At 46.4% G+C, this 15,269-nt stretch overlaps 1 protein-coding gene across 1 annotated transcript in view; it reads left to right on the top strand.

Moving 5' to 3' along the window:
• The window catches only part of MAP2K1 (mitogen-activated protein kinase kinase 1), a 369,367-nt gene that overhangs the window by 215,232 nt on the left and 138,866 nt on the right, over window positions 1-15,269 (top strand). Inside the window, exon 6 of the mRNA XM_069625019.1 lies at window positions 2,312-2,436. Coding sequence (XP_069481120.1) covers window positions 2,312-2,436 — 125 coding nt within the window. The remainder of the gene's footprint in view (window positions 1-2,311; window positions 2,437-15,269) is intronic.

The following is a 15,269-nucleotide window of genomic DNA, read 5'->3' as shown; positions in this document are numbered from 1 at the left end:
TGCCGTAAACATGAATAAATGTGTGTATTTCCTCTTTGATTTACTTGCATTGCTCCACCAAAAAGGTCCCATCATTCTGTTACGTAGAACATGGCTAAAATATTCATTATGGACAAAAAATCAAACAAGAGCACAAGAACATCATATTGAATGTTAGATGTTACCTGCTTTTAGGAAATGTGGCCCTTTGGGTGGTATATTTGTCTGGCCTGAGCAGTTGTTAGCTTTGGTCCCTAATTTAAGTGTGCCTGCCCTATGCTGTGCACAGAAAAAGAAGCGCAGAAAAACACTACCGGGGGCCATGGCAAAGATGGCTGCAGCAGTGCAGAAGCGTCTCATGAGCTCCGAGCACCCCTCACCAAGAATAGGCGAAAATTGCTGGTGATCAGACATGGGAATATGGTGAAGAGTGAAGAGTAGCGGATGCCCTCAGGAGGGTCCTCGCTGCACTGTCGAGGTGACTGAAGTCTCTCCGCCAGCACAGCAGAGCACCTCAGGTTGTGGAGGAATGGTGGCACATACATCGCCGGAGAGGCGACCCTAACACGGGATGGACGCGGATGTCTCTTACGGGTTGTGACTCCCTCGCTGGCGGTCTCCCTGGGAGACACACGCCTCAGGAGGCAGCCGAGAGTGGTGGGCCTCTGGTCACAGAGGCCTGGAAAAGGCAGTGACCATCTTGAAGGAGGACATTCTTTGTCCAGCCATGGGTGTTTGAAGGAAGCGGCTGAGTGGAGCACTGGTGACTTTCTGTAAGGTGAGCTGTGTAGCATGAAGGGGCACACAGGCATTCTCTTTGAAGGTCCCAGAAGCGCTGCCTTTTGCAAGTATGCATACCACCAAAGCAGCTCCATTTTGAGATGCAGGAGCAAAAGGGAATGGTTGCACGCAGGATTCAGTGTGTTCCTGCCTGAAGTCATTCAGTTGTGGTGCCTGAGGGGCAGGTGAAAGAGAATGGCATCAGGGAAAACGAAAAAAAAGACCAAAGGGGTAGACTCGGATTTCTTCACTCCCTGCAGTAGGCAATCTAGTATTGATGAGTCTCGGCCCACCTCCGCATCTGGAGATCGCGTGTTGGCAGCCCTGGACACATTGAAAAGTCAATAGCTCAGCTGGCAAGCAACTGAGAGGAGGAGGAGGCAGAAACTCAACACGCTCAAGACATCCTTTCTGGCCCGAGGAGTGAAAGTGGGGCTGCTTAAACCAGCTAAGCTAAACCAGCTAAGCTAAGTGTAACATGCAAGGACAAAGATGATCGATTCTGGGATGCTGATGGAGCCGAAGCGTTGCTGAAATACATGCCTGAGAAAACCACAGCGACTGCACCGAAGAAGTGTAGGACTATGTGCCTAAGCTATAATAGTGTTTACATGTCTATGTTGATTTGTATTAGCACCCTATATAGAGAGGACCAAGGTTCAATTTGTGGGTATGTTGACAGCAGGAGTATGAGACATGCTATGGAGTGGTGCAGGGGCACTAGAATAGCTAGATCACCGCGCTCCATCTTGTATCTTCTTAAAATTCCCTGCTGCTGGTGATGGGGTTCCAATGAGAAAGTGCCCTTCTTTCTCCAAAAGGTAATTTGTGAAAGGGAGATTGAGCCCTGTTCGCCTGAGCACTGGGTAAATTAATTGCTCAATATGTCAATCTTGATGTAATAAAACGATTACAGGCAGGCTTTTCACTGAAGCACTGTTATTTACAGTGCCAGTGCTTGAGGTTTCCCATTCCCATGGAGTCCTGTGCTACTCCATTGGAATGGGAAAAAAAACGTTCAACCGGCGCCTATGATATCCCGGTAGCACCGGATGTCAGGTGGGCGGAAACAGTGTTATGGGGTTGGTGGCAACCCACCAGCTACTGGCGGGTTGTACCGCCAACCTCGTAATGAGGCCCATTGTCACACTGCAATTGTACAGGTTATGGGGCCTGGTGAGAACATGAATGGTCCAAAATCACACAAATGTTTGTCTTCAAAAATCCATAGGTATGGGCCTTCTCTGTTGCTTTGTAGAACACATGGGCTGTTCACACCACTGTATTAGTGGTTGGCCCTGCGCAGTAGTGGATGATGGTGCCCTTGAAGACTTCTAACAGCGTGATATGATTGCCATGTATGGGTACTATAGCAATGCCAGTCAGAAGATCGTGACTGTTCCTTCCCAGTGTTTGGTCCTCGTATAGAAGCACTACTCACTGTTGACACTGAGTATGGTGCACTCTCTTGCTCTCTGTACCAGACATCCTGACAGATACATTGTTGCCAGTCCAATTCTTTCAGGGTGTGCTTTTTTGTACTTTTTAACAGATGTGAAACCGTCCAACATTTTGGTGAACTCTCGGGGTGAGATCAAGCTCTGCGATTTTGGTGTCAGCGGACAACTCATTGATTCCATGGCCAACTCCTTCGTCGGCACCCGCTCCTACATGTCGGTGAGTGCAGGCCTGGCTTACTGTCAAAATGCAACCGTAGTCGAACCACAATCCTTACTTCACACTGTCATAATCGGCACCACTAACCTGTTCTCACTATGTTGAAGACCACACTCCTCCTTTCCCATGACCTTCTGCACCACATTTCTGCCTTCACGCTATCCCCAGCAGATCCACAATCCAGTTCTCGCACTACTTGGACCCACAATCATGCCCTCCTTCTATCCATGCCACTGCAATCCTGCTTTCATGCCATCACCAACCTTGCCCTCGCACTGTTTTCAAACTACAATTCTGCCCTCAGATCAACCTCAGAAACCGAATCCTGCGGTCTCTGTATCCAGGTCACCACAATCTTGCTTTCTCACTATCCTTGTATCCCTGCTCTTCCTCTATCAGTATTACCGTACTCACGCCCTCACACTGTCCATGCCACCAAGCCAAGCTGAGTATCCCCATACTCTACAATCACACTATATATGTCCACTAAACCTTAGCCATCATCAAAACCCTAAACTCTCACTACCTGTTTCACCACAATCCTGCTTTCAAACCATTTTCAAAAACATACTCCCCCCTTTCACACTGCCGAGATCACCACAACCCTGTCCTTGCTGATCACCACAGGACTGCCCTCGCACTACATAGGTCAAAGGGTCACTACAATCCTGTCCTCGCACTGTCCATGTTACCTAAGTCTTGGCCTAACGCTCTCCGTCATCACGACCCTTGATCCTAACCGTACCTCATACATGTCCCCACAGCCCAGTCCTCACACGATCCATTTAAAACCGTATCCTCTCTCACCGTCAATGTGATGTCACAACCACCCTGCTGCTCTCTGCCATCTCCCATCACATGCGCAGAAGTGAAATGTCCTCGTGTGCGGGCGGCTGAGTGACTCTCCCACACACTGGCAGCTACTTGTCGTCTTAATGGGCTGCGTGGGTTGTGCCTCAAGTTCATTCTCTTCAGTGATAATGACGGGGTTGAGTACATTGGCAGTGAAACGCGTTCTGTGTATTTTCTGCTGTTTCTAGGGATCCTGGAGACAGCTGAGTCTCTTTGCGCTTCAGGAGGAGAGCAGGGGAAGCATGGAGGGGGAGGGGTGGAGGTAGATCGGGAGCCCTCCCGAGCCAGAATCCTGCAGTGGTGCTGCACGTCGTTTGGGTAAAGCCTGTGAGCGAAGGGTCTGGAGTTGTACTATACCCGGCGGGTACCCCATGTTTGAGCGCTCAGGCGGACTAGACGAGGTTTGAAGAATGAATGAATGAATGAATGAATCGTTTGCAGGGACTGGCAGCCAGGCTCGAGGGATCCGAGGGTCCATAGGCTGCGAGAGAGTGCGAGCCACTGTGGCATGAAGAGGAGTCGCCACACATAGTGACATCCGTGCATTCCCGGTCGAGGGCATTTCTGAATATTGTAAGCATTCGCCTGTGAAGGGCCACTTATGTGAGGGGGAGGGAGAGGGGCCCCCTATACAAATAAAATAAAAACGGAAACTGGAAAACCTTTCACTTTGGCAGGTACATTGTCTCGGGGCTGCTGCGGTGCCAGTACTTCCCCTTTCAATCTACCTAAATTCATAAGAAAGCATTTATCTGTCGAGCTAATTGAAGCAGCCGTCAAGCAGGTGCAAACCCGTTACCCATAAACTTGATTGTAATACAAGTGGAGGAGAAGATTTTCTAATTTAAAAGACAAAACATTTTATACTCGATTTAACTGTATTTTACCAGTTTTTACAAGTTTGATTGCTTTGATTCCTATTGCTGTAGAGCTTTTGCTGTCTTTATTTCTTGCGCCCTTTGTTTTATTCTTTATTTGTTTTGGCTCATTGTCACTCTCTATGAACAATGTGACCCGTTAATTGATTAATTGTTGTCCAGATTTAGGTTTTCCTTCCTGCAAGTCCGTCACATTACACCAGTGGGCAGTGTTCGGAGGAGTCCTGCAGGCTTGTGTTTAGGAGACAAACTCAGAGCAGACTAGTACCGACATTCACTTTTGGTTTCTTCTGGTTAGTTTTGGCTTAAGCTCAGGGCGTTAGCCTCCTCAGGTTCTGGGTGCTGTTTGAATCCTGTGCTCACGTCTCTTCATGTTGGGCCCAAAAACAGGCGGGCACCAAGGCTTCTTGAAGTCATGAGTTTACGAGGGCTTTCAAATCAGCTCTCTTTACCAGGCCAGGTGAAGATAGCATCATTACTGGTAACGCAATGTCTGGCACAGCCAATACTGGGGTAGGGATTCACTGAAACAAAGGGTCTTAGTAGGGTGCTGGTGCAGGCACAATGTCCTGTCTTCCGGTTGGCGTCTTTCTAAGTGCTCTGGTATTCTCCCCCCTGTGTTACAAGGTAAAGGGTAAGGTCCTCCACGTTTACAGGGAAGTGGGGCTGGGCAGCTCAGTTCACAATCACAGGGCGGCATCCATCGAAACATTTTAGAGGCCACTTTATTAGTGAGGTCTCCACATTCATTGGTCATGGATTTCTTACCAGACTGGGCCACATCACGAGTTGGGCGGTAACCCTTAAATGCGGCGGTACGCTATTACCGCTGCATTTAAGGGCTGGCCCTATTATGAGTTGGTCAGTAAGTTGGAGTTTTACCTCGAGCAAAAAGCTGGAGGTAAACATTTCCACTTACTGCCCGTTTTTCGGCCGTTTCCGGCACTATTACCACTAGCGCAATTTCCACCGGCACTAATAGTGCCACCAATCCCATTGGGGGGAATGGGAAATAACCGCCTAACCGCTACTCGTGATCTGCCGCTAATAGCCCTTTCTCTCAGGTGTGGATTCTGGGCTGATTCCCAGGCACCTTTCACAAACTGGTCATATCCTGGACTTTGCAGCAGTGGCCTTCACTCTCTGGAGCAGGCGGTAGCCATGGCCAAATATGGTCACATGCGTATCTCACTCACTCAACAGGAAGTAACAGTCTGGCCATTGGACTTGATACTGGATTGTATATGGGGTTCCTGTTATGGCCAACCCTGGGGTATAACATGCATAAACACAAAAAGGTTGCCACCAATGAATGGATCCCACACAGCAAACTGTGTGAGAAAATTCACACAGGGAATGCAGAGCACAGCTGTTTTTGTACGTCAGATGAGGACTCATCAGGAAACAAGTCGAGGTAACCGGGTGAGAACAATCAAGCATACGCAGGGAATCATGCCAGAGTTACAGGTTGGACCTTGTGCCTCATCATGATTATGGCAATAGTGGTAAAAAATGGTGTCAACAGCATTACCACACTTTTTACTGCTATGCCGAATTAAAGGTAGGGCGGTAAATAGGACATAGATGCAACATATGGCTGGAGGTACTTCCTCCACACAAATGGGGGAGTTATCACCAGTGGGATAACCTCTGGTGGTACTTCCTCCAATGCCCCACAGAGTCATATGAGATTCCATAATGGGGAATAACAAACACACAATCAAGCAGTTGTATTGAATGTTGTACAGGTAGTAATGGTAAAAGAGTTTGGAGTAATTTCTGCCTTACTTGTAATGGGGGCCTTTGCCTTGCAAGCCATAAAAGAGCAAAACCCACGTGACAGGTGAGATTGCATGAACCTAGTCTTCTTCTTTTGCTAAAAGGACATATTTCTGTTGAAGCTCAGTGAGAAAGCTCGGTGGACTGAGCACCCACCCAAAGCTGCACAGATAACAGGTTCTAATCTTGGCAGAATCCAGTGTGTTTTTTCTCCTTCTGAGGCTCGTGGATCTGCTTATAATCACATGCTTTGCATAGGCCGACATCTAGTGGTTAGTGCAGAGTATTTCATGATTTACTTTCGAAATTCAAAAAGGGGCGTCAACAGGGCATGTCTATAATGCTAGCCCTAGTGTGACACGTACACTGTACTCCTAGTGCTTCAGAGGTCGAGGTCCTCAAATAGTTTTTTTTCCCGCTGTGACAAAGTCCCCTTCTGGGACTTCTGTCTGGAAGCCGTGAGCCAAGAAACTCAGGGTGCTGCCTTCTCAGATAAACTAATAAAGGGAAAATATGTTTCCCATAATGCCCCAGAGAAAAAAAAACAAAATCTGTACTTGATCCGAGAAGCGGAATTAGGGGTTAGGAACATTAAATCTGGAAAACCATCCAATCCCCTCCTTTAAGACAGAAGTCACCAGAAAACCCGTCACTGACCCCAAATATCAAGATCACATAAACAAACCACCCTGGGAGGGAAAACTTCTCCCAGAATACACTTCTCTCCCAATCAGAAAACCCGAAAGGGACAGGGAGGTTAAGTTGCCCCTTCAAAGCACAGGAAGCCCTAACAAAACCTTTCACGGACAGGCAGACCCTAGGAGAAACCCAAACACCCCTAGAGAACCTTTACCTGTCCAACAGTGGCACAGCATATGGTCTATCACACAAGCTGCCTCCTCAGCTTCTGACTGCATACTGAATTTCCAAATGTCCACCAGGGTTTTTATAGTCAGCCCAACCCTCCAAGCTTCAATCTCAATACCAGGAAGTGATAGAGACCAGCCAATCCCAACGGTATAGGCCAATTTTACCAACCAAAAAATGGTCGCAATGACCAAAAGTTCTAAAAATGCTACCACTAAAGGTTCGAACACCAAAAGTTTGACATCGCCCCGCTCACTATACTTTATGGTATAGTGAGCGGGGGCTGCGGGAGGCACTCCCACAGCCTTCCATTAAAAAAGAAAAGAAAAGGACCCTGTGGCGCCGGTTCCCGATCACGGAAGTGAAAGGGAACTGGCGCTACAGGAACCCAGCATGAAGATAAAGGTAAGTAGGGTTTGTTTATGTTGAGGGTTTGGGTGGGGGTGTGCTGAGGGTCTGGGTGGGGGGGGTGTTATGGGTGTGTTGTGTATGTGTGTGTGAGTATGTATGTGTGTTCGCATGAGAAAGGTGCAAACTTTTGGTAGTTCGCACCTTTCTCATGCAAACGTTTTGGCCGCTGTTGTTTCAGCCGTGGCCCGATCACTTAGATGCCATCCCAACACTCACACCCTTTAAGCTCGTGAAACAGTTAAGCTTATTCCAATCAGGGGGAGGAGGAGTGTTTCTATATAAACCCATTCCAGTGTGGAAGTTGACAGATGCAGACGGCTCCTGAAAGAAGGTTGGAAAGGACAGACTGCTGCAGGGGAGCAGTGCCTCAGAGATTTTGAAGACGGGTGTCTGCCATAGAAAGAAGCTGCAGAAGTGACAACAGGAGAGAGGAAGAGGTGATCGTCATAGAAGAGAAGAAGGTGGTGAGATTTAAAAGTGAGAGAAAATGGGTGAAGAGGGCTGAAGCAAATCTAGGGGGGCTTCTCAGCCTGTTAACAAAACAGAGGAAAGAATGGCAGAGGTAAACCCAGGAGGAGATTGTAGGCCAATATTTGAAATAGAAGAAGTGGTGAGACAAACCCAAGAGGCGCTTGTAAACCAGTACCTGAAATAAAGAAAGGAAATGGTGAGCCAACCCCAGGAGGGGTTTGTAAGGCAGGCCCCAAAATAGAGGTAGTAAGGCAAACCAAGGAGGGGCCTATAAACCAGTACCCGTAATAGAGAAAGGAAGTGGTGAAGTAAACCCAAGAGTGACTTGTAAGCCAGTACTTAAAGTAAAGGACAGAATGGAGGAAGGAAAACCCTCTAGTGCATTTTGGGTCCATATTCGTAACATAGGAAAACAGGAAAGAAGTAAACCCAGGAGAGGGTTGAAAGTCTGTTGTAGGAATAGAGGACAAAAAGGGGGATAAAAACCCCAGAGTGGAGTTAGAAGGAAGTAGGAACAATGCCAAAGGCGGAAATAAGACTTGAAGTGGAGTTGAAGGATGGAATAATATTAGAAAGTTGGCAGGAGAAAGTAATACCCAAACTGGAGTAGGAGGCACTGACAAAAGGCCAAAGTAGTAGTGCGAAGAGATTGAGAACTCAGCAGGAGGGTGTAGGTGAATGTGAGGAAACCGATAGTGATACAACTTCAGTTAACCAGAGTGAAGAAGACGAGTTTAAGAGTTGAGGAGCTTTGGAAGGGAGAGTTTAGTAAAATACGGAAAGAAGAGGCAGGGAGCCAGAGAACAACTAGTCATGTAGAAGTAGGAAGTTTGAGAGCGGCAGGTCAGGCCCTAGGTAGGTTTACAAAGGGGAGGAGGTTCCAACGGGGCTCAGGGATCTTAGTGAAAGCTGCTCAGAGAGGTGGTGGAAATAATCAATTAAAGAACAAAGACTAGTGCAGAGTAGACCTGTTGTCCCTCTCCTTGCTGACAGCAATAAGATCCCTAAACCACCCCCGAAGATCCGACGGAACATTGAGGATTTGTTTGGTCTTGGGCTACGGGACCATGGGAAGCTTGCAACAAGGCAGAGAGGAGCAGAATACAAGTTTGCAACATATTGGATTGGGGAGTGAGGTAACTTCCCTGAGTCATTTGGAAACAGTAGCCTAGATCTGACAGTTTGAACTCTCATCCTGACAGTGAGAAAACCATTGCATGAGATTCTGGAGGAAGAAGACACTGTTATTTTTGTTATTTTCACTGGGTAAAGATCCTGTTTACATTTCAATTTGGCCCTCCCCTGTACACAGTCCCTAATAAAATTGGTTTACTTTGAGTTCATGGTCTTGGCGTACTTCTTGATTCTAAACGTCCAGTTCGTGAAACCGCCATCGTTTTGGTCGCATTATGCGTAGTTGTTAGCTTATAACCAGCATGATATTCATATTTAATAATATTGCTGTTGCAACTCATTGCTCTTCATCGACACTCGACAGACTGGATGGTGCTCGACGAAACAGTGCTTGACTTCCCTTGAACAAACCCTCTCCGGACTTCGGCATACACACTAGGGAGAGTGGAGGAAGATCTATTGCTTTCACATTTAGAGAATGTCTCTTCGGCTTCTTCCCTTTTCCACATCATCTGGCTGACTTTATAAACAGCCATGGAAAATACTCCATTTAAATTCTGCCCAAAGTATAACCGAAAGTTTCCATGGAAAGACACACATACTTTGTACAATAATTGGTATAACTACTCTGGACAATTTCTGTTACACTTGTATCATCAAGATGCCCTGATGAAAAACAGTCTGAAATACATGGGATAAGGGTGCATCTGCCCTTAATCTTGAATTCCTTAAACACAAGCCTCCTGATAAGGCTATTGTAAAAATGAATAAAGCTCACTTATTCTTACCATACCAAGTCTACAGTGAAAGATACATTTGAATGAATATAGTGATTTCAACCACAGAGTGGATTCTAGGGTGTGCAGCCCACACCGAAGGCCAGCTATCTTTGTTCTCTCTTCTCAATACTTTGTGTGCCCGACACAGAGGCACGTAATATTGGGTTTGCACCCCACTTACATGTGCAAAACTTGACGTCAAGCTTTAATGAAGATAACAGTAGTGCCCACTCACTATTAAACATTCTTGACTATTCTGTGTAATTCATTTGAGTGGTGGTACGCTGTACACCGAGCTACTACACTCAGTTTCTGTTCTGAAGAAGCAGATGCTATCTTGAGTATGAACAAGGAAACAAGTCAGTCAATTACCATTACAGATCCACAGAAAAAAATAAAACAACTTGAATATGTAATCAGAAACGCCATCAACAGAACGTTTTATGCAGTGACCGTAGGTAGATATTTCTAAGCTTAACAGATTCCACAGGGTTTGGGAATGCCTCCAAGACCCACATTCTGCAAAGAAAACAAGGAGTGTTTGCAGAAATGGGAACGGAGTCTCAATAATATTATTGACTCTTAAAGAATTGTGAGGTAATGTTGAGCAGCTGGAGAAAGAGATCAGTGAACCATCAACAGAAATTACCAGTCTAACAGACGCTGCAACATTCACTGAGATCCTCTCGGACATCAATAAACTATTAGAAGTATACAAAACAGACCTTGAAACAAGGAAAATAAGAAAGTTTAAGCATGATACGTACGACTACATGAACAATAAAGTGTACAACTGGGCAGATAAATACCAATTCCAGGCACCATGACTTAGCAACCAGTCTACAGTAGTTCTGATTCAGATAACACAGTAGGCAGATGTAGTCTGCCAACCAATAGTCAAACAGCAAGTACTTCCAGCAGTGAGAATCGGCGAACTGCCACAAGCAACACAGGAGGCACAAATACTTGTTTAAAGGTAGGTCAAATAGGAAAAGAAAGAGGAGGGGGTAAGGAAGAAGTCAAGGAATGCTGACACGCTTCCAAACGCAACAAACTTGGTTGTAAATGTGTCCAACGTAATATTGTCTAAACATGAAATCGGAAAAACTGGAGAAAGGTCTTAAGTTTGTACTCACATATAGTACCAATATTTTTGATAAGAAAGCTGAGCTACATATACTAATACGGAAACTTAAATTGAAAGTGTTCTTTGCAGAATTACCTCCACCAATAGATACAAACGAAATAGAGGAAGAAAACACTGAATGTAAACCTAAGAGCACATTTACCGCTCCGATCAATGTTCCAGCAATCGAGATTTTCCTCAAACTAGTTCTATCAGATATCAAGAAGCTCCACTATGGGCAACCTCGATAGAGGAGAATTATCTCAAATAAGAGCACTCTTTTCTGATCCAACCATCACCATTCGACCAGCGGACAAGGGAGGAGCCATAGTGATACTCGATACTATTATAAGAGCGAATGTGAACAACAACTCAGAGATGGTAACGTATACGCCAAGCTCAATCATGATCCCACCACAGAGATACAGAAGGATCTTGAAGTAATCATAGCATCTGCAGAAGAAATGGGATAGATATCCCATAAAACCAAAGCATTTTTATCTACACTATATCATTGTATACCACATATGTACATAGTACCCAAAATTCCCAAAGATGGTCACAAACTACAGGGAGCCCAACTGTAGCAGCCAGAGGAGGGATCCTACAACTGCTTGGGACATATATTTATTACTTCCTTCAACCCATTATACAACAAACGTCAAGATACTGTAACTACTGTCTCTCTGACCAAACAACTACCTAGTTTCGATGTTGTGGTTTACAGCAGAATCAAATCCATAAGCGGTAATCACTACTCTCCTACCTGATTTTCAGGGAGGACTCTGTCGAGTGCCAATACAGTAAATGCTGATGTCAAGAATCCCCCTGAGACCACCGCCGTGATCCCATGAAATAACACTTAATCACGACGGCACTCCCAGGGAAAGCCTCATGGGGGAGAAAACCCTGGGCTGAGCTGCTAGGGAGCGCGGGTCCTGCGTTCCCCAAAGCCGCTTGTAAAGATGAGCTGGTCTTGGTCTGATATCCCCGTGATGGACGACGTTGATTCCACCGTTGCACTCAGCTGAACACAAAAGTAAAAATGATTACTTCAGGTGGAAGTTTTAAGAATGTGAGAAAGTGAAGCCAGAAATCTAAAGGACCTACCCTAGATGAATGAAGAAGGAAAGATGGCCATGGGGAAGAAAATGACAGCCAGGATCCGCCTCTCTTGTAAGTCTGATATCAAAGCATCAAATGAATTTTAAGTGAGAAGAAATTCTAAAGCGGAAGCAACCCCCTACTGAAAGCGGACTCGCTAACCTGGGAGCTTCTGGGAGAATGAAGAGGCGATTGGAGAAGGATTATGGGAGATGTAGTTCCTCCAATATGATGCTTCCGGAGTTCCACCTAATTCACAAAAACAGGTGCGCAGATGAAGATCTATGGTATAGGTCACATCCCCTCTCTATCTACTGTTAGATTGAATCTAAGTAAACCTATCCGCATTTCCACAGACAGAACCGGAATAACACAGTGAAAACAATCCCCGGTGGGGAAGAGAGATCGGGAAACATATACTCCGGGGGTTGAGTAGCCGTTGAGTAATTAGTCTCTGTGGATCAGAAAAAGAGTTAGAGAATAGAAAGGTAGTCAAAAGACAGAATTCGAGAGCAAGGTAAGAATAATTCCCTGAAACGAACTCGCGGACCGTGATGCAGTCTCTTGTAGAGAAGCTACGCGCTGTCTTCCGTCAGCCCTCTGCATGTACTGTTTGCTTCCTCAATGGGCGTGGCTTCACCCGGAATTCCTGCCCTCTCCATCGCTGTATACACTAGCCCGCTACTGTAGGCTACTCGGGAAGCCATGTTGGAAGTATCAGATAGTTCTGCACTAATATCTCTGTCATGTTCCATTACTGATGAACTCATGACACATACATTAAAGATAGTGCACATTTCATGCATACTTTTGATTTAATCAAACTGACCAAGGATGACAGCCTATTCACAATTGACGAAAGTAGTATACATAAGCGTATCCCTCATGACCAAGGACAAGAAGCAGTAGAATGGTTATTACTACAACAAGAAGCAATAGGTGCCTTGAAGGAATTCATCATGGTGCTCTTGAACTTTATTTAATTGAATTACCGCAGTGGGAGCAACTATGGCACCTGCCTATGCCAACAGCTTTATCTATACATTAGAGAAAACCCACTATCTAGAACAGGGGTGCACAACTGATTTTGACAGAGGGCCGAAAGTACCTTACATGAGGGCTATAGTGGGCCGAAAAGTAAATGTGGGCGGGGCGGTAGGCGGGGCGTGGCAGGAGGCTTTTTAAACCCCCAATTTGTACTAAACACATGGAAAAAGAATGTTTTTGAGGGGTAACGATTTTTATTTGCATTTCAAACTTACATTTTGTACTACACATTTTCCATTGTTATAATTTATTTCTATTTAGTAATTGTATCTCGCCTGTTTAATTAACTTATATACATTTTATTGACCCTAGATACACTATGCCCCATACACTATGCCCCATGGCCCCCTCACCCCAACCAAACACTATGCCCCATGTCCCTCACCCCCAACCAAACACTATGCCCCATGGCCCCCTCACCCCCAACCAAACACTATGCCCCATGTCCCTCACCCCCAACCAAACACTATGCCCCATGGCCCCCTCACCCCCAACCAAACACTATGCCCCCATGGCCCCCTCACCCCCAACCAAACACTATGCCCCATGGCCCCCTCACCCCCAACCAAACACTATGCCCCATGGCCCCCTCACCCCCAACCAAACACTATGCCCCATGGCCCCCTGACCCCCAACCAAACACTATGCCCCATGGCTTCCTCACCCCCAACCAAACACTATGCCCCATGGCCCCCTCACCCCAACCAAACCCCCCAACTCAGCACACACACAGACATGCATCAATACAGACCCGAACCCCCACCCCCCAACTCAGCACACACACAAACATGCACCCATACAGACCCGAACCCCCCACCCCAGCACACAAACATGCACCCATACAGACCCGAACACCCCACCCCCAACTCAGCACACACACAAACATTCACCCATACAGACCCAACCCCCCACCTCCCCAACTCAGCACACACACACTTAAGCATGCACCCATACAGACCCGAACCCCCCACCCCCCCAACTCAGCACACACACACAAACATGCACCCATACAGACCCGAACCCTCCACCCCCCCAAATCAGCAAACTTTCAAACAAGCACCCATACAGACCCGAACCCCCACCCCCCAACTCAGCACACAAAAAACATTCAAATCAAAACATTCATACACATCTGACACCCCCCCACCCCCGCATCTCAACATACACACAAAATACATTCAAACACAAACATTCATACACATCCGACACACCCCCCCACCCCCGCATCTCAACATACACACAAAATACATTCAAACACAAACATTCATACACATCCGACACACCCCCCCACCTCCGCATCTCAACATACACTCAAAATACATTCAAATACAAACATTCACACACCCCCCCACATCTCAACATACCCACAAAATACATTCAAATACAAACATTCACACACCCCACTTCTCAACATACACACAAAATACATTCAAATACATTCATACACATCCGACACACACCCCCCACCCCCGCATCTCAACATACACACAAAAATACATTCAAACACAAACATTCATACACATCCGACACACCCCCCCACCCCCGCATCTCAACATACACACAAAATACATTCAAACACAAACATTCATACACATCCGACACACCCCTCCACCCCCGCATCTCAACATATACACAAAATACATTCAAACACAAACATTCATACACATCCGACACACCCCCCCCCACCCCCGCATCTCAACATACACACAAAATACATTCAAACACAAACATTCATACACATCCGACACACCCCTCCACCCCCGCATCTCAACATACACACAAAATACATTCAAACACAAACATTCATACACATCTGACACACACCCCCGCATCTCAACATACATACAAAATACATTCAAATACAAACATTCATACACATCCGACACACACCCCCACAACATACACACACAAACATAAAGCAAAACAAACCCGACACACAAACAGACCACTTACCGGAGACGTGCTGGAAGGCAGGTAAGCGGCAGGTAAGCTGGAATCGTACTACGGCTGGCGAGGTCCAAGGCTGAAATGCCTTCCGGCATCAAGCCTTATGGACCACGCCAGCCGTAGTGCTGGCCCTCCATTGGTGCAGCACACACGCATTACGTGGCTCGTAGGAGCGCCGTGATGCGTGTGTGTGCTGAGCCAATGAGGGCCAGTGTTTTCACCGGCCCGGAAGACAACAAAGACTTTCCTAATGGAGGGCGGTCGCGGGCCGCCCTCCATTAGGAAAGTCTTTGTGCCTCGCGGGCCGGTCAAAAGGGCATGGCGGGCCGCAACTGGCCCGTGGGCCGTATGTTGTGTATCCATGATCTAGAACATCCGGATTGGAAACGATACATTAAGAAATGGGTAAGATATATCAACGATATATTTGGCGCTTGG

This window comes from Ambystoma mexicanum, chromosome 11, assembly GCF_040938575.1.
Source record: "Ambystoma mexicanum isolate Mex_15411 chromosome 11, UKY_AmexF1_1, whole genome shotgun sequence".
Taxonomy (NCBI): Eukaryota; Metazoa; Chordata; class Amphibia; order Caudata; family Ambystomatidae; genus Ambystoma; species Ambystoma mexicanum.
This window is presented reverse-complemented; position numbering and strand designations above follow the sequence as displayed.